Source organism: Polypterus senegalus, chromosome 13 (genome assembly GCF_016835505.1).
Source record: "Polypterus senegalus isolate Bchr_013 chromosome 13, ASM1683550v1, whole genome shotgun sequence".
Classification (NCBI taxonomy): Eukaryota; Metazoa; Chordata; class Cladistia; order Polypteriformes; family Polypteridae; genus Polypterus; species Polypterus senegalus.
This window is the reverse complement of record NC_053166.1, coordinates 82,961,549-82,989,417: the sequence shown is the minus strand read 5'-3', so window position 1 is coordinate 82,989,417 and position 27,869 is coordinate 82,961,549. Positions and strand designations below refer to the sequence as shown.

The 27,869-nt window shown below is 34.9% G+C and overlaps 1 protein-coding gene across 1 annotated transcript in view; it reads left to right on the top strand.

The window, feature by feature from the left end:
- Nucleotides 1–15,642, top strand: part of dnajc18 (DnaJ (Hsp40) homolog, subfamily C, member 18) — a 64,152-nt gene extending 48,510 nt beyond the window's left edge. The window contains exons 6-8 of the mRNA XM_039774822.1: nt 2,160–2,269; nt 12,275–12,447; nt 14,896–15,642. Of these exons, the coding sequence (XP_039630756.1) occupies nt 2,160–2,269; nt 12,275–12,447; nt 14,896–15,020 (408 nt within the window). The 3' untranslated portion in view covers nt 15,021–15,642. The remainder of the gene's footprint in view (nt 1–2,159; nt 2,270–12,274; nt 12,448–14,895) is intronic.
- The last annotated feature ends 12,227 nt before the right edge of the window (nt 15,643–27,869 follow it).

Sequence of the window (27,869 nt, the reverse complement as noted above, 5' to 3'; positions counted from 1 at the left end):
AAAAAGGCATGTTTATAACTGTTACATTTCACTTGATTTAATTGGTATTGTGCTAAAAAAGTCTTTTAATTTTGCACAGACATGTATTTAAGAAGTAGCTTTGCTACAGGAATTTCATATCTGAAGAACCAAGAATTACTTATTTTCATGTCTTTGCTTCATTACTCTAGTAATTTGATGTATTAAGCATAATATACTTGTTATCAGACAACCCTATAAAAACAACTTTTTAATCATACATGTATCTTTATATGATAGTGTGCAGTTTGCATCCAAAAAAATATGAATCTTTCAAATGCTTATTTTAATGCCAGCACCCTTTTAGCTGGCTTTTGGACGAGGTAGCAGTGAACCTGTTCAAACCCCTAGTCAAAGGAATATTAAAAGTCCATATGATCTCATGGGGTTCACAGTCTGCCTGTGATAAATACCAGCATTTGAGTCATGTTAGACTAATGTGTTCTTATGCAGGAGTGATTCTGGCAAGTTTAAAAAGGAAGTCACATTCCCAAATAGTCATGAGTGGTCTTATGGCCAGACTCCAGGTTTAGAGGAAAGAATGTGAAGAGTAAAATTGTTTAGATGGTTTTTGCTAGAGTTGGTCTGATTTCAAATTTATCTGGTAGGAGTAGTGAGTGTTTATGTATGCCTGACTAAAAACAGCAGACCTTGGTTATCTTTGATGAAAAAGGTGGCGGAGAAAATGAAGTATTTTAACTAAAGGATAATGTAAAAAATAAAGGTAATTAAGGGAGACCGTGTGGTGTAATGGCAAGAATTTTGAAATTTAAAAAACATAAGTTTCCTTGTTTGTTTCCTATCTTCATCTCACTATTTAATGTAGTGAAATGTATTTAACTTACTAGTGTTGAAAGTATAAGCCTATGTGTAAATAACTGTAAAGCAAACTGGTCTTTTCAGTTGCATTAGATTAAGTTATTTGCTAAATATTGAATAATGATTATTAAAAAAGAAAAGTGCGTTAAGAAATGGGAAACTGAAGTCTCAGACAACGTTAGATATCAAGAAACAAAGCAAAATGCCAGAAAATCCTATTAAAAAGCCAAAACATGTTAACAGAAAGGAAATTTCAAGTGAGCTAGAGAATTCTGAAAGAAAATGGATATTGAGTAGTTAAGAATGAGGTAGCCATTGACATGTAGGTAGCCTGAGTTGCTTACAAAAGGGCATATGATAAATTCTAATTCATAAAGGGGTTATCAGGAACATACTGAAAAAAATATACAGAAAGTTAGAAAAAATAGACCTAGTCACAAGTTAGCAAAAGAAGTGATTACCAAATAATTCAAACAGATAAGTAAGGAAAGGTAAAGATGCAGATTAAACTGGATGTACACATTATGGAAGTTAGCAAAAGGTGTTAGAAATGAATGTATCAGATACCTGTACAGTTATATTGTGAGGCAGTAGAGGTTTCTAGTAGATTTTATAATTGAATGAATACACGAAAAGGAGATTTTTCGGAATGTGATCGATCTTTGAAAAGTCAAGCTTTTCAGAATGCCAATTGTAGGGGACAGTTATATTAATCTTCTGTGTGAGGCAAATGGGGAAAAAAAAGACATCATAATAAATAAAAAAAAGCTGCAATGCATATTTGTAGACCAGAAAAATGCATGTTACAAGAATCCACAGTATGTAGTGTTGAAGTGAAAATCCTGGAAATGAGTACAATATAAACCAAGTGATGGTCAGAGGTGAAGGAGTAAAAGACAAGTACATAGTTGAGAAGAGAATTGAGGCAAAAGGTGTGTCGGGGAGAAGAAATAACCTGTGGTAATTTTGTCATATAGAGTAAAAAATATGAAGGTAATGTAGGAAATATACACACTTTGAAGGAGATGGAGGCGAAGGTTAGAAGGGATGAAGACTGATAGTGGTGGGAGGAATTGATTTCAGCTGAACAAGTGCCCCATATGTATATCATGGAAAATAGGATAATTGACCTTCTGGGGTGGGCAGCCAGCCAACCAGTTTAAATCCATTAAATCAGGTAATTTGCTGTACAGTATTTTTTTTTCTCAATACTGGATGTGTAAAATCTAGCTTTACATGGTGTATTTTCCAAAGGAGTATTATTTTTAAAGAGTGTAGTTAAACAAAAATCTAATACTTTTTTTTTTCCTTGTATTTTAAAGAACACATTTACAGCATTTCTTCAGCTGCTCCCAGTACTGGTTTTGGTCTTTATATCTGTTATTACTCAACTGATGTCTACCAATCCTCCTTATAGTCTGTTCTACAAGCCGTAAGTACATTAACTTCACAGTATGGGAGTGCTTTTTGGGTTTTTCCCCTTATCAACTGAATTAAACTCTTTGACAATTACCTTCAGTTCCTTTGACATTTGTGATTCGCTAAAAATCCTCATCAACATATGTGTGTTCTATGGTTTTTAATATCTAAGATCAAATGCAGGATGGACACGACATGCCTCTTTGAGGCCATAAAGCTGTAACGCAGAAATATTTTGTAGTGCTTGGAGAAAATCAAACCTAAAGTATCCTGGTTCCTGATGCCTGCCCCATAACAATGGGCAAAAGGTAGGAACCAGACCTAGGAAGGTTGCATGTGTCCATCATATCATTAACATATACCTACTCTTTCTCTAGCACCAAGCATATTTATAGTTGCCAATCCATCTAATTTGCATGCATTTTGGATGTAGGAGGAAATGGGAGTTCCCAGAGAAATTCTACATGAACATTGCAAAAATGTGCAAGAACAGGGCATTCAGGAAAACATAGCTTACCAATCTTCATGTTCATTTAGTTCTTCCAAATAAACATCAACATCAGTTTTGAAAATCTCTAAAGTGTTACTGTCTATTATACCACTTGTTCAGTGTATCTATGGTTCTCTGCCTTCACACAAGTTTTAATGGCAATTTACTATTTAAACTAATTTCCATCTATGTCTCTGTGATCTTGGTGAAGAAGTCATTCTAAAGTAACACCTGGATCTGCCATATTTATTACCTTCATAACTTCTCACAATATTTATTATCAGAACACCTTAACCAATTTTGTATATTTCTATTAAACATCTTTCGTTCCTGCATACGGTACCTAAAATTTAATGACATTGTAGTTATTTGGGTGACACTGGGATATCTGCAAACTTAACCAGCCTATAACTATTTGCTTTTGGCTTTTAAGGTCATTTTTCATCAATTGATACGAAGTGCCTAGAACTCCAGCATCTAAGTTTGATCATTTTTTTGTTTTGTGGTATCTCATCAGTTTTATCAGAAAATTATATTAAATAATATCACATTTAACACTATGATCATAAGCTTTTGTTGCTTCCTCATTATTGCATATTCATGAAGTACAATCTCCACCCCCAAAACCATGCAAACTGTGCACTAATACACCTGTTCCTGTTGATCAAACATTTCCTTAATAATTGCTTCCATTAATTTACATGTTTAGTTTACTGGCTTACAGATACTCAGATTGTTCCAATCACCTTTTTACATAGCAGGAAAACGTTTGATACCTCCCAGTCTTCAGAATTTTTCTAGTGTGTAGTGATTTTTGGAAAATATACATTACATTACATATCTTATTTTTTTGGTGTCAGCCTTTTTAATCTAAGCATTCTTTCTTTCTACAATTTTCAAATATCTCAGACCATCCTTAATAGTTTTAGTAGCTGTTAGGAGGTTATCGACCTTGTAACACAAACTTGGAACTTGGAATATTAGCTATTTCATTATCTGTACTGTATACTTAAGTTCATTGTGAAGTCCGGGTTGTCTGCAGCCGATACACTCGTTTTGAACCCAGACATCCATAGTCATAAATTGAGATAGACTGGACAATGACAACACAAACAAACACAGAGCAAAGGATGGTTTAAAAAGTGCTCAGTGCTTTTAATTCACACAATATTCAACCACAAAGTGCTGTACAGTTTTCTTTAAATTAATTAAAAAAAAAAAAATCCACATTGTTTCTAGTGGAGGTTAAAATGCCATAAATAATCAATAAACCAAGAAACAGTTAAAATCCATGGACAAAAACACAGTCAGAATCTGTTGATAAAAACCATAATGAGCCATGGTGCATCTACTCAAACTGATTTCTGCTTTGCCAAACCTCAAGATTTCCTTAGCAAGGGGAGGGAGAATTCCACAAGGAAGCACAGTCATTCCTTCAGTCTGGTTTAACTTTCTGCCACCATCCCTAGTCATTCAAGGAGGAACTCCACAAGCCATGCCCTTTTCTCCCATTGCCATTCAGTGGGAGTCCCTCGTCGTAACTGGATTCTCGACAGGATTGACCCTGCCTCAGGTGCACCATTCACTTGCTCCACCTGGGTCTCTTCCCAACCTCTTGTCTCCATTCTAGACTATTGGCTCAGCTGTGATCCTGATCCCAGTTCTTTTCTTTACTCCCATTTAACCTCCAGACTCTTTCCTTTTAACTCGTCATTGTTCCTTTCTTTTTCTTGATCTTCTCCCTGTCTATCCTGCTCAGGCAGCTCTTATGCTATAGTGGGTGTAGGTACATTAATTCTGAACCCCTGAGTGTTACTGAGGAAGCCATCTTGGCTGGTTGCATCTGCATATGAATGTGCATTCAACCAGTTTCCCCTTCAACACTCCAGGGCCGCACTACCACATGTATCTAATCCCCTACCCAAACCCTTAACTGAGACAGAGTGCATTGTTTTTTATTTAAAGCATATACACTGCCATAGACCCCTAAATATTCTTTACCACATTCATCCATATTACTAGATTTACCCTCCTCGTGACTTTTCTTTTTCTAATAAAATATTGAAAGAATCTCTTTGGGTCAGCTTTAGCATTTTTCACTGTATGTCTTTCCAACTGTGTTCTTATTTTCAATTTTAACATTTGCTCCCATAAGCCCTCTAATAATCAGTTGTCTTGTACACATTATACAGCTGTTTCTCATTTCTTTGTAGTACTTAAATTATACACAGCAGGGTTCTGTTTAACATCTTAATGCTTTTAAGGCCCCATGCACACTACTACTTTTTTGTTTAAAAATGCAAACCATTTTTCCCAGTTTTTGTCTTTCATCCACACTATACTGCCGTTTTTAACCCATAAAACCAAATACTTTTGAAAATGCAGAGCCAGATAATTTTATTGTGTGGACGAACAAGATTTCTGAAAATGCACGCTTCATTGAGAGTGGTTACCCTTCATGGAAGAAAAACATATTCTGATATAGCAGGAAAATGGGCAAAGAAGGTTTGCTTTTCATGACACTTGTTGTGTTGCTTACCTGTATGCATCAAAATTTTGTTTTATGTAATTTTTTATTTTTCCTGAAGTTATGGTCAAGTTAGTACTTGCACTAGATGATAGTCACCAGTTGTATATGTGCTCAAACTGTGCAAGCACATTTGGTTTGATTCAAACTCTGGTGTGAGTACCTAGATTATATGTGTACAACGCACATTCACTGCAGTTGCTGCACAATGAATTTCAGGAAATATGATGGCAACATCAGAAAATCAGCTCATGAGTCTGCTCACATTAAAAGACAGCCGACTGAAATTTTTGGTGGGTTTAGTATGGTATAAAACAATTTAGTAAATGATACAAAGATCTTAGTGTGGACAAACATAATTTTTGTTTAAAAAAATACCATTTTAAATAAAAACATAGTACTGTAGTGTGGATGTAGCCCAAGTTACATTCTGGACCTGTCCTGCATTGTATTTAACATTAGAATCCCTGAAGCCTACGAAAAAAGACATAATGTCAGGCCACCTTAAATTCCTTTGCACCTCTTCATCAGCATCTTTGTTTTGCAAATGTGTCAATCAGCAACTGCAGCAAACAGCCTAACTCATCCTCCACTGAGTCAGCTGAAGTCAAGTCAGATGCTGAAGTCTCTTTATCTGGGAGTTAGGTGTCTGGAATTGTAAAGGGTAAATAATATATCATTATATATGTCTACAATGATCTGGGAAAATGTAGGATGACAGGAAATACAAGGCAAGAAATGTTGAACACATAACTAAAAGAGAATCTTTTTTATGTTATAGTAATAATGACAAAATGCTGAAGTGTATAATGTGTGAAGACTAAAGTCCAAATATCAAAACAAGTGTGGCTTTATTCAAGAATATAACCAAAGAAAAAGAAATTACTCAGTTTACATGTTGCTGTCAATATGTTAAAACAGAAGCCCAAATATCAATTGCATGGCTGGTTTAGAGGTAAGAATGGCTGCTTCTAAATCAAGATTTCAATCCCGGGTCTTCCCCACATTTACCATTTTAATTAGTGAGCTGCTATTATTATTACTATCTATCTCTATCTATAAAATTTTTCGCTTTTGAAACGGTAATTACGTATGATCACGTGAAACGGAAATTACGTATGACCACAGAACATAATTAGAATACAGGAACTAATCACTTTGTTTGTGGATGCCATTTTTGTATCGTCTTTATGAATTATTATTTGTGTGAGAGTTATTTTACTGATATTTAAAAGACATAAATACAGACACGCCGATCTATCCCATAAAAGTGCACCCCGCGTCGCCCTCTCCCAGCCCACCTCTCTGGACTCCAGTGCTGAGCCGTCCACTGCCAGGCGCGTTCTGACAGAGAAGTTTTATTTATTCGTCCATGTCACTGTCGCGGAAACTGCCACATTATAATTTTTTTTAATTGCCAGTACTTGATAGTAGAAGAGATGAGGAAAGCAGCTTTGCATCTTTCTACTTTTTAACTGCGCCGAGCTGTAAACAATGTGAAGACAAGACCGCCTTCAGCGGCGAGGGGTCGTGAGAACAAAGTGTACGCTGAAAGGCGTGAAATGTCAAGCTCCTCCACCGGGTCGAGAGCTTCACAGTTTCGGGCAGCGTCCTCTCTTCTCACACTGTTTGTGACACTTGGAGCGCCCCGTCGGCTCCTGGGAGAGTGGAAGTCTTTGCAAATGAGTGTAATTGCCGCCATCAAAGCAAGACTCTCTTTGTAAATTGCGCTGCATGACTACTTACTGTCCCTTAAGATGAGTTTGGGTCACTAAAACCCCGCAACATTCAAGGTTGCTTTTGTGATGAATTCTTTTAACAACATGTAGGGTTTACATCTAAGAAGATGTACTGACCTCTTCATGTAAAGTATTGGACTTGGGAATTGTTTTAATAATTTTTCTCTTAAATCACAGACACAGTGCAACTTTGTCAGGCAGAAATTTGGAGAATCACATACAAAATGTTATTTCTATACCAGACCGGTCGTGTAGCGCCTTTCACAAGGGATCTCCTACCGAGAGATGATCCAAATACATTTAAGCTGCTGTTAGTACTACTTACCTGTTGTGTTATAGCGCCTTTAAAATGTACTTTACCCTAAAGCACTCCAGTAGTGCTCAGTGTATCTTTACTTCTTAAATGTTAGTGTTTTACTGTTTAATAATTTATTTACTACATTTTATATTTTCCCTTGCACTCAGTGAGTGAAGCCACTGGGTAATCCGCTAGTTACATAATAAAAACATACAGTTGATTTGAGTCCATAATAGCCGGCGTAAAGTTTTGCTACTTGTAAAAGGTATTGCTGAAGGGATATAAGCAGGCACACAAACACTGGTGAAGTATGTCTTCTTGGTATATTGTTGTCACTTGAATTTTTTTTTTATTCTGCTTTATTCTTGAATAAAAGCACACCTGTTTTGTTATACCTTTGCAAAAGTTTTTTTTTATATTCCAGTGACCACTTGACTGATATCAAATCTGTCTCTCTCTCTCTCATGCATGCACTCACACATCCATGCATGAAAATGCAATTATTTGAAAACACTATGTCATTTGAACATGATTTGTCATTTGAACATATTTTTTGCAATCTTGCCCAATCTCCATGTTATGGTGCATTGTACTGAAAATGGAGAGAGAGACTTCTTTTTGGACACATACACCGTCAGCATGGCACTGTGAGATCTAAACACTAGCCTGGAGAATTGTATGCATACTGAAGTGACTTTAGCTGAAGATGGAAGTTCCTGTCCCACTTTTTAGTGCCTTCAAATAGGTGTATTGCAGTGCAGCCATTAGCCAGCAAAAGCAACTTGAAGAAGTTGTCTGTTCTTGCGGTTCTGCCTTTGTCCAGAAACGGCTTTATGACAACAGTCTTGGAAAGTCTTTCTCTTGTGGGATGACTGGGAACTTTTCCTAAATAAGAAGTAGCATTGCCCATGTACTTTGTCTCCAAATGTGCCGCATTCCAAAACATTATGCCAAATTTGTCAGGCTTGGTTAAAATGTATTGCAAGAAAGGACAACGGACCTTGATTGGAAACAGTTGCTCATCAACAGTAATATGTTGCCCTGGGTTATAATTCAAAACACAGTTCTCAACAAAATATTACCAAATGTCTGAGATTGCAGCAAATCTATTGTTTTTCACACGTTCAGCAAGAGGTGTCTTTGTTGTCAAAGCACAAATGCCGCATGATAGTCTGATAGCGGTCACAGGGCATTGTATCTTTTGATTACAGATACAACAAATAGCTCTGACCAGGCATCAACCAATGTACCAACTGTGGTCATCGCTGCTCTTGTGAAAGGAATGGAGATAGCACCATCAACTTGGTGAGGGAGAGGCAAGTTTGTTAGACCATTTGAAAGTGACTGAGAGAATAAAACTGAATAAAAAAAAATACTATCTTTTTACAAGTATCAAAATTTTACAATGGATGGTACAGACTCAAATCAAATGTATGTTTTTATTATATAATAGCGATAATAATAGAAACTCACTACTCAAAACAGAAAATGAGTGGAATACCTGGGATCAAACCCTCAACCTCTTGATTTAGAAGCAGCTGTTCTTACCTCTAATCCAACCATACAATTAATAAATGGGTTTCGGTTTTTACATATTGACAGCAACTTGTAAATTGAATATTTTCTTTGGTTCCATTCTCGAATAAAGGTGCACTTGTTTTGTTATACCTTTTGTGATAGTATTTATTTGATATTTGGACTTAAGTCTTCATACATTGTGCACTTTACGTCAACATTTTATCAATTATTACTATAACATGAAAAAAGTTTCTGTTTTAGTTATGTGCTCAACAGTTCTTGCCTCACATTTCCTGTCATCCTACATTTACCCATATCATTGTAGACATGGAACACAAATGAAATGTATGTATTCCAAATAACAATATATTATTTAGCCTATACAATTCCACCCAGATAAATGGACTTGGCCTCTGAGAATTTTGCGTCTCACTTCAGCCACATTGGTGGGAGATGGGATAGCAGGCTGCTTGTGCTGATTGACACATTTACAAAACAAAGACGCTGATGAAGAGGTGCGAAGGAATTTATGGTGGCCCGGTTTTATGACTTTTTTTGTAAGCTTCATGGATTGCATCTCAGCACTTAACATTTACCTGTGTTTATCTCTTTTTGACCTTGCTGCATTTGTTGCAAGTTTACACTACTAAAATTAAAATTTTTAGTTTTTGAATTTACTGTACACTCATATAAAGCACTATGGAATTCTATTACTTATAATGGCTAATAATAGATCTTAAGATTTCAATCATCACTAAGCACTGAATCCTGTTTTAATTATAACAATAATAAATTCAGACAGACTTCTTCTCTTGTTGGTGTTTAACATACTGTGTTAAACAAGCAAACATTCACTAATATTGAATTCCTGCTTTTTTGGGTCAGTGGATATTGAAAATAATGTGTGCTTATTTTCTATACACAATGTACATAAATGGCTACCCCACACCTTTTCAATTTTGCCTAACTTTCATCAATTTATATCCATGTATGTTATACTTATCCAAGTCTCTCAAATTTAGCCATGTTTCTATTACTGCTGTGATATCATAACTATGTGCAGCTCCATACAACTCCAATTATTTGTTTTTTTTTCTTGGTTCTTCTAGCACTAAGACCAGTGATTTTTAATGTATTAATGATTTTATTTTGAATTATTTATTGCCTATTGTAGGCTAGCATTTTAAAGTTGTCCAGCGTGGTTTTGTATCAATACTACTATCTATTCCCTTTTGTGAAGTTATAAACCTGACCTGTCCTTCATTCTCTACCTTTATTTAAATGTGATTGATGATGTATCTTTTAATTAACAGTAGAAGAAGCAAATCATTTGAACACCCTGACAATAAAGCATAAAAATGCTCAATTCTTCATGACAAAAATTCTTTAATATAAATATGCATCAGAGAAAACCCCTAAATTGTGTGTGGATTCAGGAAACCAAACTTTTAAACTTTTCATATTAAAAAATATCAGTTTTGACTTTTTTTTTTACAGAATTAAAAACTACTAAGAGAAGTTTTTTTTTCTTTTTCTGAATTACAGTAAAATCTTTCACCTATCCACTGTTTTACTTCAGTAATGTTAAATCATGACATAACTAAAGATTTTTAACCTATCTTATTAATAAACACAGCTCAGCATCATTAGCATTTGAATGAAATTAAATCTAAAGACATCTGACAGTTGTGGTATATAAAGTCATTGGCATTTTCAAAATCTAATGAGCAGACAGTGACTGCTAAATGAGATGCAGACTTGATAGAGTCTTGAACCAGAGCTTCTGAAATGGTGATGATGAAAGTGATAACTATCATGATATTTTTCATCACTATGCACTTAGTTGTAGTTGTAGCTAATTGGAAACTAAAGGTGAAATAATCATTTCATTTTTGGAGGCTAACGGTTCCATTACATTATAAAAACAAAGTGCTATTCATTACTGAGAGTCGATGCAGATCAAAAGGAAAGGCTGAACACAGGCAATTGGTGAAGGTAAGGGAACTCCCTGGTCATGGGACAGTAATGCTGGCCCTTCACCTACTCGGTTCAGTCACTGGCACAGTAAATGACTACTTTGTATTAACATTTTTAGTTTGTGTTTGTAAATGTATCACCTGCCAATACTATAAAGTAAAATATGCATATGTGTAATGCCTTCTGTATTACATAAAACCAACATATGATATACATACAATCATGTGAAAAGTGCTTTCCCTATTTCATCATCTGCATTACTGAATATTTTCCACAGTAAATGTTATCAGATCTTCATTTAAAAATTAATATTAGATTTAAAAAGTCACTAAGTGAACAAATAAATTGAAATTTTAATGCTTAATTTGTTTGCTAAACTACAGCCAGATATTTTTTATTAGTATTGATTAGTCATTGTCATGCTTCTTGGCCCAACATTTTTTGACTTCAACTCAGTGACATTTTGTAGATATTTCTGTATGTATTACTTATTTCAATTCCTAACATAATATGTTGATAATGTTTAGGTCTGGGCAAATTTCTAGTTAGAAAATGCATATACATAAAGTTACAGATTTATTAAAACTCACATTAAAACAAAACAGTTTCAACCTGATTAACATAAATGGTCCTAACAGTAGAAGTCTGTTAACATTATCATTGATTTATGGCCAGGTGACAGTGGAGGAGAAATACTTCACTCAGCAGCATCCCTTGAGGGTTCACAGTCATTTTTAACAGACAAAGTCAGACAGAGCTTACCACCTGATGGCCAACATTCTACTAAAGTAATCCTTTGATGTAGAGTTGATTGCAAGTTGCCCAGGCGCTTTTACAGCAAGGCATTCACACAGCACCACCTCCATTTTGCTTGTTCACTGGCATGATGTTCTCATTGTGAAATGCAGTATTAGCTTGGATGTATTATTCCACCTTTAACTTAGCTGCATAACCAATTAAGATCCCAGAGGTGCATTGTGCCAAACTGGAAGTGAGCAGTAGTCAATAGGCAAGTACATTTTGATACACGTCTGCACTTATTTTGACTGTAGTGGGTAGTCGTGTGCCATAACAATGTTATTTTATAATGTTAAATATGATTTCATTGTTATTTCTGCTCTATGCATATTCAGCATTGTAAATGTATGCTATTTCACAGTGTACGTTTAGTCAGCAGTGTTGAAATATGACAAATGGTGTCTCAGCTCCATCCTTTTGAACATTAATTTAGTATATAAAGTTTAAAAAGTTCTTTTAACAAGTGAGCCAGAGTTTTGGCCAATATTATGTTTATTATTGAAAGAAGTAAAAGAGGCAACTTTATATATTTTATAAAATGAGTCCCCATAACATTTTTTTTTTTTCTTTCCTCAACAAAATAAACTGCATAGTTAGTGTCATTTAAACTTAAAATGTTGTAATTTTTCATTATCTAATGTAAAAGGTCTCTAATTATGGTTTATTTTCAGGTCTTTAGGTCTTGTTGTTGCAAGGGAAACGGAAGCCCTAGGTGTGCCATATTATGTGGAAAAAGGCTTTGAAAAAGAATACAAAGGAGATGCTCTACAAGAGCTGGAAAAAAGTATTGAAACTGATTATATAGACTATCTACAAACAAGCTGCTGGAAGGAAAAGCAACAAAGTAAGTCTTAAGTAAAAGCAACACGAGGAAAAAGGAAAATAAGAGCAAAGCATTCAAGAGGACCTAGCAAGCATTATTTGTTTGTTTTTTTTTTAATCATCACTTTAGGTGATATCCTTACATTTTATGTAGTAAGGTGACAATAAGAACTATAGTTAAGTATAATACTTGCATTTTTGCACTTTAAAATGACTGCCTTTTTAGACATTTAAACTTTCCTAGTTAATATTAAGTGATTATTTATTGGAGATACTTTGGTGCCCTCTATAGTGTTTCATTACAGCGCCATAAGCACAAATTTATTTTTCTGGCCTAGCCACTGCCTGTATGTTTTTCACATTCTTACCATGTCCATCTGGGTTTTCTGCAGGTACTCCAGTATTTTTACACACTTCAAAGGTGTGCAAGTTTGTTAATTAACATCTGTAAATTGGCCCAATGTTACAGAGTCCTGAAGCATAGACATGTGTATGTCATGGGGTGAAATGCCATATCCATAGGTGATTCCTGCCCAGTGATTCCAGGATAGTCTCCAGCTATCCTGCATCAAACATAGCAATCTCCTAGCCTTTATATAGACTTTTTAAAACTTAAATTAGCAAAACACCATGGGCGTATTACAGGGTACCAAGGCCAGAGGGATCAGCAGTGTGCTGTTGGTTAATTTCAGTTATGCTTTTACATCATAATCCTTTTTTCTCTTCAGCCTATGTTTTAGGGTTGCATCCTTACTCTTATCTTAAATACTGTTTTCGAAAATTTTGCCCATTATTTCTTGGCATCCTGTAATAAAGAAGTACCAAAAACAAATATGTAATGTATTACACACTGTTAATGTAAATAAGACATACATATTTACTAAGAGGCGTATCATTTGTGTCTACATGCTTTGTCATATTTACTGTAAGAACAAAAATAATGAAATATTCACAAAGCTCCATAGCAAAATATCTATTATTTTGAACAAATGCATTATTCATTGCAGGTTTTATTTCAAAATAGCCTTTTCCTGAACATTACATTTTAGATTGTTTGTTTGTTTTAATGCCAGCACAAATTATTTCAGAATGCCTCTTTTCATGTTTATTTTGTCATTTTTTCAGTCAAAATCAATGAGCTATAATAAATCCATTGAGAAAAATTCCTGTTTTATCATCTTGTCAGATCATCGATGATGTGTACCTAATCCGAAAGGTACCAATATAACCTCTTAGGTTCTTTTGTTGATGGGAGATAGCTGGTTTTGACATTTCTTTCAATCTATTATCTGTATCCTCTTTCCTGTCTTGTTCTAATGACCAGCTACTTGCTGACTGGGAATTTCACTTATTTTTACTCCTTTACTTCAACCCAGTTTACCACCAATAGAGAACTTTTCAAAATATCGTCAGTGTCCTGATGGGACAACAGCTAGACAAGGAATCGTAACCTCTTGATAATACTAGTAATCAAATGGACATAATATTCAATAGCAACAAAATAAACCAATACAAACAAATACTTCATTAAATCCCAGATGGCCCAGTTCCTTAGTCTATATATTATATATTATTAATCAAAAAATAATGGAATGATTTCTTCCTGTAGACAGAGTTCCTCTGTGGGTGTCCAGCAGCTAAGCAGGTTACATACAGTCTTCAATTAAATTTCCATGGATTCTCTTAAAAGTGCAAAAGGCAGCAAGCAAACATTTTTATTTTTCAACAAAGCCCCAAATGTACTATACTTAAAACAAAATTGACTCATAGTAAAAAATTTTCCAATAAAAAGACAGCCACCTTCTTACCCCATTCTCACCTAGCTTTCTGTCTGCTAGCAAAGTGGTTAACCTTTTTACAGTTTCTCAAAACACAGGAATGTTGGCATGCAAACTCAAGGTCAATTCCCTTGGGGATCAAAAAAAAAAAGCACTAATCTGCAAACAGACTGTCTATATAAAACATCTAAGCTCCTGTATTACCTTTCAGCTTTCCCATATTGCACTTCACTCTTGTTCAGTCGGACATTTCTTTTAGGCTTTGGCCGTTTACCATCACTCTGTCATTTTGAAAATGTTAAAAGCATCTCTATATAGTCCATTTCTTACATCAAAAACAGTTTTGGAGAATATGGACATTTTGATGTAAAACCTATAATAATTAAGATTGGGGACCCACATTGCAGAGCCAAAATAAAATGACATTTTATTTCATAAAAATGTGTTAACTTTTATTTAATTAGAGGTTTTTCATAATTGTCATTTATAAATATCACTGTACTTTTTCATTATTTCCATTTTATTTGTTTTATTATGGCACAAATTAATATTTATTTCATAATCTTTAAGTAACATTTAACTAATGATTTAAATAAATACTTGGGATAGTTCCTCCCAATGATCCTAACTATAACCAATGGACTTTGTAAAAGAGTTCATACATGAGTAACTGATAATGTTGTCTCTTCCAGAATCTGACTTGGCTAACCTTGGGAGACTGTACAGAGATGAGAGGCTCAAGCAGAAAGCAGATTCAATGAAACTCGATAACTGTGAAAAACTACACAGGCTAGCTGGGAAACGAAGAGGTGGATGAAACTGAATTTTGAGACTAAAACTACATCCTACAGATCTTTGTTTTCTGGGCAGTGATTTTTTTCTAATCCTGTAAATATGTTAAAATGCATACGTTTGAGATAGTAGCCTCGTTTTCATTTAAAAAAGCTGCTACTTGTATTGGTTGTATTAAAAAAGTAACAAACAAAGTATTCAGTCTAACGGGGAAAGAAAAAAGGAGAGAAAAGAAGCAAGCATGTCTTTATTATGAAAGGTAGTTTAAAATTCACATTGGTTGACTGACTGATATACTGTATGTGGCTAATTTGTTTGGTGAGATTATATTTACACCTTAATCTGATAAGGTGTTTTCAAATAGTAATTATTTAAAATTTCCTTATATTAAGGAATAGTTATAGGAAAATGTGAAGATTTACATCAGTTATTCATATTTCACAAGCTACTCCACTATAGTAACTGGCATTGCATCATTTGTCACAGAAATTAATATTTTGTGACAATTTAATATGAGGAAAATGATATGCTATTTTTAGTTGCTGTTAACTCAGGAATACATAAGTTATCATGCATAAAACAGCTTAAGGGTAGTTTAATGTTACAAATGTATTTATTATAAACAAATAAACAGACTTTGATTTTAAGTGTGTTGCCATTGTTTTCAGTGTATTTTAACAATTTAGACTTTTAAAGTTCCCAGCCTGCTACTATTTTTTCTGTACTAATTTTGCTACACATTAATCTGTTGTTTTCATTTGTAGTTGAAATTGTGAGCCCGAGACTTCACTGCCTATACAGTAAGTATATCAGTCTGGGCAGACATTTCACACCATGCATGTTTTTTTTTTTTTGTTGCAGTATGCACTGTTGGAATTGTTATATTTTTTGTTTAAACACTATCCTATCATTAAAAGTATTATTTGTAATGTAGTTTATTAATTTATTTTAGTTGGTAGGGCATTTTTTTAATGTTGCATAGAAATCCATTATATTGTTAGGCCAAAAAGTTCTGAATATGTTTTAGAGGGTGCTGATGAAGTCTTAGTGCTTTGTTTCAAATGCAGACATACAATAAGAAGACTTGTTTATTGTTTATGGTTTTTACTAGAAGCAAATTTAAATGTACTATTCCAAACTATGTTATGTTTTATATTAGTTACACAACAATATGTGTATGCCAAAAGTCACTAGTTATTAACATTTATAACAATTCAAAGATTATAAAGAGAGCATGATTCTGATAAAGATGCTGATTCTGATTATTATTAAGAAGTAAATCCATCCATCCATTTTCCAACCCATTGAATCCGAACACAGGGTCACGGGGGTCTGCTGGAGCTAATGCCAGCCAACACTGGGCGCAAGGCAGGAACCAATCCTGGGCAAGGGCGCCAACCCACCGCAGGACACATACACCTGTTTTGTAAAAAGAAGAAAATGTCAGTGCAGGAAATAGTTCATTGTCAATATTAAAACCATAAGCATTTATAAACATTCAATGCTTTTTAGGGTGGAATCCCCTTTTGTAACTTTGTTCCTGAGCTTGATTTTCTGCACTTTTTTTAAATAAAAAGGGGAAAAACATCAATATAAAATAGTAAAGAATCCTTGAGACAGCACTTAACAGCACCACTTATTTATTTCAAATAAGCATTCACATTATAGAATTACAGTAGAACATTAATTTCAAGTTAAATCCATAGAGATGGTTCCAGGTCTGTTGCACTGTCCTCATATTTCTAACACTGACACTGTTCAGCATTTTAGGCTTATTTCAAAGTGTTAATATATACAACATAATGAAATGTGCCGTTTTACTTTAGAAGGTTCTGCTAATTTGATGGCATTTTCCACATGTTATGTTTGCTCAGTATTATGTAAAGTCAGTGTGCGGATTTAAATAATAGACTTTATTTACAAACTTTAATTTCCAAAATAGTTGGGACAGTAAGTGAAATGTGGTGATTTTTAAATCCCCTTTGACTAATATTAATTTGAAAATGCTAACGTAACATTAAATGATTTGGGAATTCTGATAACTTTGTTGTTTATTTTTTGTAAACATATGGAGTTTCTGAATTTGGAACAAAGTAAGACTAAAAATTGTGGAATGTTCAAGAAATGTCTTGAACTGCTGACTCTATCATGCTTAGGTATATAAGCATTCACAATAGGCTCAGTTGCTTACGATTAAGGATAGGTAGAGATTCACCACTTTGCAAAAAACTGTGTGATCAAATATTCTCACAGTTCAAGAGCAATGTGTTCAAAAACACTACTGGTAAAACAGTAGTTTTGTTCTACTTTACAGTGCATAATATTATGAAAAGATTCAGGGAATTGGGAGACACCTCGAGGGCCATGTCTAAAAATGATAAGTAATTGTGATTTTTTGATCCATCAAATGGCACTGTACTAAAAACCAATCTGCTTCTGTGATGCATATAACCGTATGATCTGATGAATACTTTGGAAAATTGTTGTCAATTAGTGTTCATCACTGTATCCACAAATGTAAGTAAGGCTGTACAGCAGAAGCCAAATGTCAACAATGTCTAGAATCATGATGACTTCTCAGGCTCAAGCTCATCTGAAATGAATTAAAGCACAGTAGAAACTTGTGCTGTGATCCTGTGAGCCAACCCTTCAGATTGGATGTCATGTTGTCCCAGCCAAAGAAGAAGAAAAGGACCACCCCAGTCATTACCAATGTACAGTGGAAAAGCCAGCATTTCATGCTATGGGTGTGTATTACTGACTGTGGAATAGGTAACTTGCACATCTGTGAAGGCACCATTAATTTTGAAGAATACATTTTGGGGTAATATATGCTGCCTTCTATGTAACGTCTCTTTCAGGAGTGTACCTGCTTATTTCATCAAGACCATGCCATATTCTGCCTGTGTTAGCACGGTGTGACTTTGTTTTGAGAGACTGAAGCTGCTAGACTGCCTAGCCTAGTACACCAGTCTTGTATCCAACTGAAACCCCATGGTGTATTATCAAGCTCAAATGAATGAAAGCACCGGGTGGTTTAGTAGTTGCAGACTTGCATCAAGGAAGAATGGGGAAAAAATTGGCTTTCAAAATTTTTTTATTTTTTTTTTTATTAATTTTATTATAATCAATACATAGTAATCAAGTTTTTACAAAAAAAAGAATTATGCTAAGCACAGATCGATCCCCACCCTTGAGAGAGAGAGCAAGCCAAATGGTGTAAAATTTAAGGCTTGTAAAAAATACCTAAATCAACAAATTCTCTGTGCTTTATAAACTCATTTCAAAATATTACTGATTAGATCCTGCCATGTTTTGAAAAAAGTCTGCACAGATCCTCTAACTGAGTATTTGATTTTTTCCAATTTTAAATAATATAACACATCAGTTTCCCACTGACTTAAAGAGGAGAGTTTGGGTTCTTCCAGTTTATCAGAATAAGTCTGCGTGCCAACAGTGTAGTGAATGCAATCACAATTTGTTTGTCTTTCTCCACCTTAAGACCCTCTGGAAGAACCCCAAACACAGCTGTTAATGGGTTAGGAGGGATTGTGAGTCCAAGACTGTCTGAGAGGTAATTAAAAATTTTTGTCCAGAATAATGTTAATTTGGTGCAGGCCCAGAACATGTGACCCAGTGAGGCTGGGGCTTGGTTGCAACGTTCGCAGGTTGGATCATGCCCTGGAAACATTTTGGAGAGTTTTAGTCGAGACAGATGTGCTCGATATATAATTTTGAGTTGTATAATTGTATGCTTTGCGCATATGGAGCTTGAGTGAATTCTCTGCATTGCTACTTTCCACTCCTTTTCTGATATATTAATTGAGAGGTCATTTTCCCAGTGTCCTCTTGGATCTTTGAAAGGAAGGGATTGTAAAAGGATTTTATATATTGTAGAGATGAAGTCTAACTCCTTGAAATTGAGCAATACTATTTCCAGCGTGGATGAGGGTGCAAGATGAGGAAAATCTGGAAGGTTCTGTTTAACAAAGTTCCTGATTTGAAGATAGTGAAAGAAATTTGTAGCTGGAATGTTAAATTTGGACTGTAATTGTTCATAGGATGCAAAGACGTTGTCTATATAAAGATCTCTTAACAAGTTAAGTCCAAATTTTTTCCAGATATTAAAAACTGCATATGTTTGTGAGGGTTGAAAGAGGTGGTTCTCTTGCAGGGGTGCCACAGAAAGAAGCTTCTCCGTCTTAAAATGCTTTCTACATTGGTTCCAGATTCTAAGTGAGTGGAGCACAATTGGGTTATTAGTGTATTGCCGATAACGTGTGTTTATTGGAGCGCAGAGCAGGGAATACAAAGAAGTACTGCAGGATTTTACTTCTATTGCGGTCCAAGCCTGTGTATGTTCTTCTATTTGTGTCCAGGTTCTTATCGCCTGTATATTTGCTGCCCAGTAATAAAACTGGAAGTTAGGTAGAGCCATGCCACCTTCTGCCGGCTTTCAAAATTTAAAAAAAAAAAAAAAGGTTACTAAGAGTTATTAAAAGGAAATTTAATGTGTAACAAAAACAATGGCAAACATGCCCTGGCCCAACTGTTTTGGAACTTGTTGCACAAACATCAGATTAAGAATGAGTATATATATACACACACACAAAATAGAAGTTGTTAAGGAAAAACTTTTTTTTTTTTTGTCTTACTGTTTTCAGTTTATTACAGGTCACAGAGCATTTAAATATCACTGTTAATTGTTTTTAGTTGCCTTTCCATATTGTACCAACTTTTTTATAGCTGTTAAAATTTGTAAATAATGGTAACCTATGGTATTCTTTTACCTCTTTCTTAGCTGCCATATAAATTAACACCTTATAAACTTAGTATGGAGTTTTCAAGTGATTTTTATTGTTTCAAATCATTCTTATAAGGGTTGTGAATGCAAATCTAAAAGTAAAACCGAGTAACAAATGAGCATACACCATCAAATACAACCATATTGTGGAACTAAGATAAAAGTTTGTTCTGAAATCAAATTTTATAACAGTATATATATTGAAAGTCTGCACTCTCAATTAATTTGTGCAATGACTTTGTTGTTCTTTGAAATTATTTTGAATTAAAACGGAAGATGTCAGGCCATATTTAAATAATATGCTGTTTATATACTTCAATACTTAACATGCACATTTGATGTAACATTGAAGAGAAATCTTGAAGCTATTAAATATGGAGTGAAAAATATAATTGTTAATGCTATTCCTGATATTTTATAAATCCATATCCAAACAACAAATCAAAAATTGTATATAGGTATTCCTATTAGTTAAAAGATTATTTTGATTATAGTATTTTTTCAAGAATACTTTTAATACCAAGTTCTATACATCAGTGTAATAATAATAATTCATAGCTGGTGCAATTCCTGCTTTATTCCTAATACTAAGTAAGGTGTGTTTTGTCTGAACTTGCCATCTTGCTTTTAGATTTAGTTCCAGCAAGTCTCAAAAATTATAGCTGATCATTTCTTCCAAAAAAAGTTAACCAAGCACTTGATTTTTCAGCAATCAAGAATTCCTTTTGCTTCCACCCATAAAGTATTAATAATACGTAATTCTCTCCAGTTTCCATCTCCATTAAGAGCACAAAAGAATTATATCATTGTGTCAGAATGCACATGCATGTTAAGACAAAGCTGTAAATAGCTACCAGCAATTGTTGATTTCTTTTTTTTTTTTGTACATCACCATAGAATTCACAAAAAGCCTCCTAGCTGTAAAAAATGCTGGCATTACATTGTCCAGTTATGTCATTCAGTAGAGAAAAAAATCATCATTATTCATACAGATTTAAATTTGGACAGTATACTCAACTTTCACAGCTTATGTGTAGCTGGGAAATATGAAACTTACATTTTTGATGCCTTTCTTATGCCAGGTGACATAATTTAAGTAAGTAAAGAAATAACAGTGGTAAAATATCACAAGTAACACATTTTATAGATGTTGGTAGATCTGAATTTGTAAATAAAGTTGAAATATACCTTGGTATTGGATTAAAAGTGTGGCCCACAAGGATGCTTGTTCAGGCTGCACTGCAGGTCACAGTTGTGACTGTGAGAGCAGCTCACATAACCCGCCGTGGCTCCAAGTGAACAAATACGGAGTCAGTCATGCTTGTGCCTTGCAAGTCTCTTTGGGTAAAAATCTAAATAAAAATGTACTGAAAGCAAAATATGGATGTCAGTGGTGTCAGAGTTGGTTACTTTGAAACAGGATTCCGCTTGGTGTGAGATTTGCTTTCTAACCCTCAACAAAACAAAACAGAAATCTCGATTTATTTTTTGAGGTCTATCTTCATTAAGCAAGTTTTACGCCATTTCTTTGAAGCCATGTCCTGTAAATGTTATTTACCTTACAACATGCTAAAACGTGTGGGGAAAAAATATGTTGAACTTTGTTACTTATAAAATAAATGAATGACTTTGTAAAGATCTGTACTTAGGTAAAATGTGTATTATTAAGTAATTTATCAATCTTTTTGATGATTAGGGTTTTGTATGTAAAGTAGATGGGTAACCCTTTTGTATATTGCAGTGAACATTTATGCTTTTCCTTTTTTGTGTAAAATTAGAAGAAAATCTGCTCACTAGTAATAGAAACTGGATGCCATTTCATAAAACAGTAAACCTGTCTTTTAGTTAAATGCAGCACATAAGATGTGATTTTGACCTGTGAAGTGCATGCACAAGCTCTTCTGCCTGATCTAGATGTGTGTTATAGTCCTATATAAGCCTGATTGTTGGTAGCGTAAGTTGTGTGATCTAAAAGGGAGTGAAAAGACATCCGTTACTCCTGGACATGCTGTGCTAAATCCCCCTGATCTAAGAGGTCCATCTTAGTTCATAGAGGGGAGACTTTGATAGAAATATGGACTGCTGGAAGATTTTGCATGTGGCCAGCAGGAGGCAACATTTCCTTCTTTACCAGCCTTTAGTTGATTTCATAAGTAAGTTAGTTGGGAGAAATTAAAAAACGATTGAATAAAAAAAAAAGCATTTTTATTCATAAATGATATTTGTGTAATTAAAACTTAAGTTTTTTAAATATAGACTTGCATTTAACATACTAAAAGGTTCAACTTTGACAGCTTTGTGTAATGTTAAATCAAAATATTTTCATTGATAAATGAGTAATCCATTAATTTAAAACTTAAATAGAAAAGCAAACAAAATTGTTTAGACTTTCTTTTAATACAGTAAAAATTAACCCTTTACTGCCTTTAAGAAATGATATTGATATTTAGACCATTAAATTTGTAATTTTAATTACTTTGAAAATATCTAATGTTTCAAAGTAAAGGTACCTCGGCTGTCTGCCTTCCTGCTTTGCATTTCTGCTAACTAGGTTTGAGCAAATTGTAGGCTGTACTCTGTGCAGTATGATTTTTCAAAATGTTTATGCAGATAAATTTATAGTTTTTTGTGTGTATAATAGTTATTAGTAGGATTTTATATTCGATTCTGTAAGACACAAGGAGCCAGTGTGTGCAGTTGTGTTGTGTTGTGTTACTTAAGAATCCACTAATATCATTCTTCTTTTTACCCTGTGCTTGTAAATCTTGTCGATAGCTACCATCTATGAGCGGAGATCAAAAAGTTTGACTGTTGAGAGAAACACCAGAAAAACAAAAATAACAGTTCTTTAGTACTAATACTTTTTATAAAGTTCACAGATCTTTTTTTATAGTTGAAGTACTGTCTGCATCACTGGTATAGGTGACCCCCATGGAGGTAGCCCTTCAGATTGGGTAATCGCACAGGGCCTAGAGAGTAGGTTGGTTATGACATCTCACAAAGCGGCCTTTGTAATGGGTGCAGAGTGTGTGAAGCACGGTCATCCTACCACAAGTTTCTTTACTGCTTCTCCTTGGGTGCTTCTCACAGATGCCAAAGCAAAACTGCATAATGTTGAACCGGTTCTGTGAATCTCTTGAGCCATGTAATCAATGTGGACAACATTAACGACATCCACATAATAAACTGAGAATGTGATTCTGTCGGCACAGGCTTAAACCTTGAATTTCTTTGGTGCTGGAGAATTAACGTGTCCATTTGTCAACTATTATGTGAACTCTGGGTCATAGTGATGCACCCAACTTTCATCCCCAGCGTAGGTTCTCCTAGTCCAAATTCATTAGCTGGGGATTATCTGTGGCACACTAGATATGGTGATGCTTTTATTTTAGGAGCCAGCATTCTGGGCACTCAACCTTACTTGTGTTTAAATTGTTCATGAAAAATATCCAACTGACCTGTAAATAATCTGTACAATTGTTTGCTATCTCTATTATGAGTTGTGAATTGGGAAAAACATTTTCCTCCGTCATCCATGTCAAAAGCCAGTCAGGCATTCCAAAAATTCCAAAAGAAACATTCCATTATTCATTTACAATAAAAACAAATGTAATATTAGTATTGTGGATTTAAGTAAATCCATGTTTTGTGCTTTTGGCTCAAGGTATACAAATATGAAATGGTCTAAGACAAAAATTGCACAAAATGTTTGAGTACCCAACCTGTCAAAAAATTACAGGAGAACATTGGTGCCAATCAGAACATTGGTTTCCTTGCTACAAATTCCATAGAGTTTTGAATTCAAAAATTCAGAAGAAAAACTTTTCCATGAAGCTGTAACAACAGGTATTTTGCATTTGTTTGTGTACTTTCATTACTCCACATTCAAGTAAAAGACTGTAATCAGGTGCCTTTCATTATAATTTATAATCTCCAGCTGCTTTATTGAGGGGTGAGTGAGACTCGCCATGTTCATTACCAGGTTGGTCTACACACACACACACAGATCCTATTCGCATGAGTACTGTATGATAGATTTGCTGCACTCCTAATCACTCCCTAGCATTCCACATGGGGACTTGTTATCTCCAGCACTAACAACGTGTGCACATTCCTGAGTCACATGAAGGTTATATGCCACTTGCCAAACGAGAACATCTTACTTCTACCGCACTTGTTCTTCCTATTGATGTGTGAACTCTCAGCCTCGATAACCCGGCAGGGATGAAGCAAATGGCAGTCCCCCTCTACACTAGGTATCTTAATGTTTATTATTTCAGCCATTCTAGACATAAAGTCAAAGTATACAAATTTGAAAGCAACATGCTATTTATTAAAGTATAATAATCCCAAAAGAAAGAGGAAAGAATAATTGAAAATAAAATAGCAAAGTTTGTATGTATGTATGCGTGTGTGTGTGTGTGTGTGTGTGTGTGTGTGTGTGATGAAGCAAATGGCAGTCCCCCTCTACACTAGGTATCTTAATGTTTATTATTTCAGCCATTCTAGACATAAAGTCAAAAGCAACATGCTATTTATTAAAGTATAATAATCCCAAAAGAAAGAGGAAAGAATAATTGAAAATAAAATAGCAAAGTTTGTATGTATGTATGCGTGTGTGTGTGTGTGTGTGTGTGTGTGTATATGTATATGTATGTATATATATATACTGTATATGTATGTATATATATATACTGTATATGTATGTGTATATATATATACTGTATATGTATGTGTATATATATATACTGTATATGTATGTATATATATAGAGAGAGAGAGAAAATTGTGGGATGTGACGTGAGTTTTTCAGAGAGATACTTTCACATATATATACTAGGTGGCTTTGCCCCCTGCTCACTTCTCTCGCCTGGCGTCTCTGCCACTCGCGTATGTGGATTTCAATTTCACCAAACAACAAATCTTTTAATTCTCGCGAATATGCCTCTTCTTTGGGAAGAAACACTACTTTTCCCTGATGGCAACACGAATTAGACAATCTACAGGGTGGTCCAGATCATCTGGATGACTTTGATTTATGCGGGGACGATTCCAGTACACAGTACTAGAAAAAAATGTTATGATGTTCAGCCATATTTGTGATTCTTTTCTGACTGGTTTCTCCCAGCCAACAGTTTGAACCCAATTTGACACTGAATTTATAGTTCTAGGACTGTTTTGCTAACCCCCCCTTTTATCCAAGCTGGTCTTGGACTGGTTTGAATTGTTTAAACAATAATTAAAGGGCTTTGACTGGTGGACAATGACTGCGCAATTTTTGTTTTTTTTAATGACAAGGGTGCAAAGTACCCTGGAATTTTTCAAAACCATTTTTACTTTAATTTGTGCTCTTGTGTGGTGTGGCGCTTAATTCCATTTCAGGCTCCATGGAGCTACAGACTAGACCAGCCCTGGACACTGTGAAAATCCCACTTATACTGTATATTCCCTATACTCACCCAGAACAAAATCTCCAAATAAACACAGGCAAATTTGTTGATGGGGATCTTAAAAAAAAAAAAAAAAAAAAAAAGAACAGAAACAGAGAGAATATGCAGATTCCACATAGAAAACTGACCAGAGTTGTCTATGATCCTGTAAATCTGAAATGTAAGAGATTTTTGTATGATGATTCTGATGACACGTTAAGGCTGAGTAGCTGACTCCCAGCCTCAGAAGCCGGTAGTTCAATCCCAACACAGTCCCTGCTTGGTGTTTTACACTTTCTCTCAATGTTGACAGGTGATAATGTTTGCCTGTTGTATTGTGTGTGCTAAGTTCATTTGGGTCTCTAAATTCCACTAACCAGTTTTTTTTTTTTTAATGAGTTTGTGCTCCTATGGGCTGATTTCTCCCCACCCTGGCTCTGCTGGGATTGGTTCTGACTTGATGCATTCCTGCTATGTCACATTATGAGTCTTTTACAGCGAGTTTCAGTTATAACTTTCTTATACATAATCTTAGCCAGTCAGCAGCAGACAAGTCATCCTCCCGTGAATTCAGTGGCCTAATGTGACATAGCCAGCGACTTGCTTCAACTAATCCACAACTCACTCCAATAAAATCAAATAGTTGTGAGTTTGTCTTTAGTGGTTGGGGTAGGGTGCATGTGCGTAAGAGCGATGCTCATCCAGAAGTACAATGAATATAATACAGTGAAGAGGAATAAAGAACACGTGGGATTTGGACCACACAAATGGAAGAGAAGCATATCTGTCTGATGTCTTGTGTTCTAAATATCATGACAGAACGAAAAAAGCTGTTAAAGCTGTGTGCAGTGCCATTTCCGGCAAGCTACTGGATGTCACAAAAAGGGGCAGGAAGATTGTTGCGAAATGTGACATGGTCAGCAATACTTAGTCGTGTAAAATTGACACAGTCTGGCAATGTGATCAACAACTACAGGCTGCAAATGTGACATAGCAGATGACTTGAAGTTGCATAATTTAACATCCGCTTTATTGGATTAAGCAGAATCAATATAATGATGGATGGATAAATAAGCTTATTGCCAATGAAGTTTCATTCATTCAATGTGGACATTTTGAGGTACAGGGCTGTGATTATGAATAGCATACAGGTACTCTTCCTACTCTGCCATCAAGTCCTACACTTGAATTGTAGCAGTTTTCATTATTATTATTATTATTACTCAAAAAACACAATTGTAAGACAACGTATAATAGAGTCCATTAGCAGCCACAGATATTCATTTGACCTGAAAATAAGGAGGAGCTTTTACATATCTCAGTTGTCCTCTTTTTCCTTCTTGTTTTTCAGCATACTTAATAAATTTAAATACCACGGAAGTTCAATTTTACACACAAAAAGCAGTGGAAGTCGATTTAGCTGTATGTACCTGTATATGAAATCTCTCAAATCAACAATACCAAATTAATAATGTACTGTATTTCATTTCTCTAGCGGTGGTATTGCTCATGGAACACAACGTGGTGGTTGACTTGTGGAAAGGTAACATTAATTGTAAAAGTTCTAGACATGTAATTTTGAATTTCAACCCCGAAAGATGACAGATAACGGTTTATTTTATATTAACACAGAATGTACAAAGTTCATCTTGATCATGCTTAAATTTGTCAGGGGGTTATTTTGAAAGGATACTTTTTATGTACAATTCTATAAGTGACTACTTTGACTGGACAATTTCAATCTGGGGCTGTCCACACAGTTTTACAGTCAAGACTAATTGTGTTACCTGTTCAAAATGAGATGGATCTAAGGAATCAATGTTGACATCAGTGTTAATGTTTGCAGTATTCCATATATTGGAGTGTATTTTGTAATGCATAATAAAATTAATTTGCCTTTGCAACAGATGGTGCCTCATAAGTATTTGTAGTAATAAAATCAGTTACTACAAATGCTTGTGAAGCACCATCTGTTGGAATGACAAGTGCAATACAGCTTATTCCTAAAAATGGTGGTGGCGTGCCATCTGTTGGAATGGCAAAGACATAGCAACCAGATGGACACACTGATACACAGTCACTTATTCTTTTACTAGCTGGGCTACCTGTCTAAGAGGGGCTGAAATCGAAGTAATCAATGAAGACCCCCCACGTTAACATTTGCAGTGCACCATGCAATGCATACAGCATCCCTCTATTATATGCCGTTTGCTATAGGATTTGTAAAAACTGTGTTAATGCTTGCGGTGGGCCATTTATTGTAATTACAAATGCAATGTATTTTAGTACCACAAATGTGTGTGATGCGGCATCTGCTACAATGACAATGATAGCAACCGGATGAGCACACAGATACACAAACATTTATATCATTTTATCATATTTTGCGTTCCAAAGAGAGATACACTAAAGTCATTACACAAGGGTTACACAGTCCTCATTTAAGACCATGATTACATTTTCTGTCTAATAACGTTCACAACAGCAAAATCTGCATTTTTAATTAATGCGATCACCTTGTCAGGAATGGCATTAGCAACGGTGGAACATTCAAAAAAGGAAACGGAAATTTAAACTTTTGTTAATGATTTAATTGCCGCTGTGTGACGTGTGTGGGTTAAAGCGTCCGCTCGCCACTGCT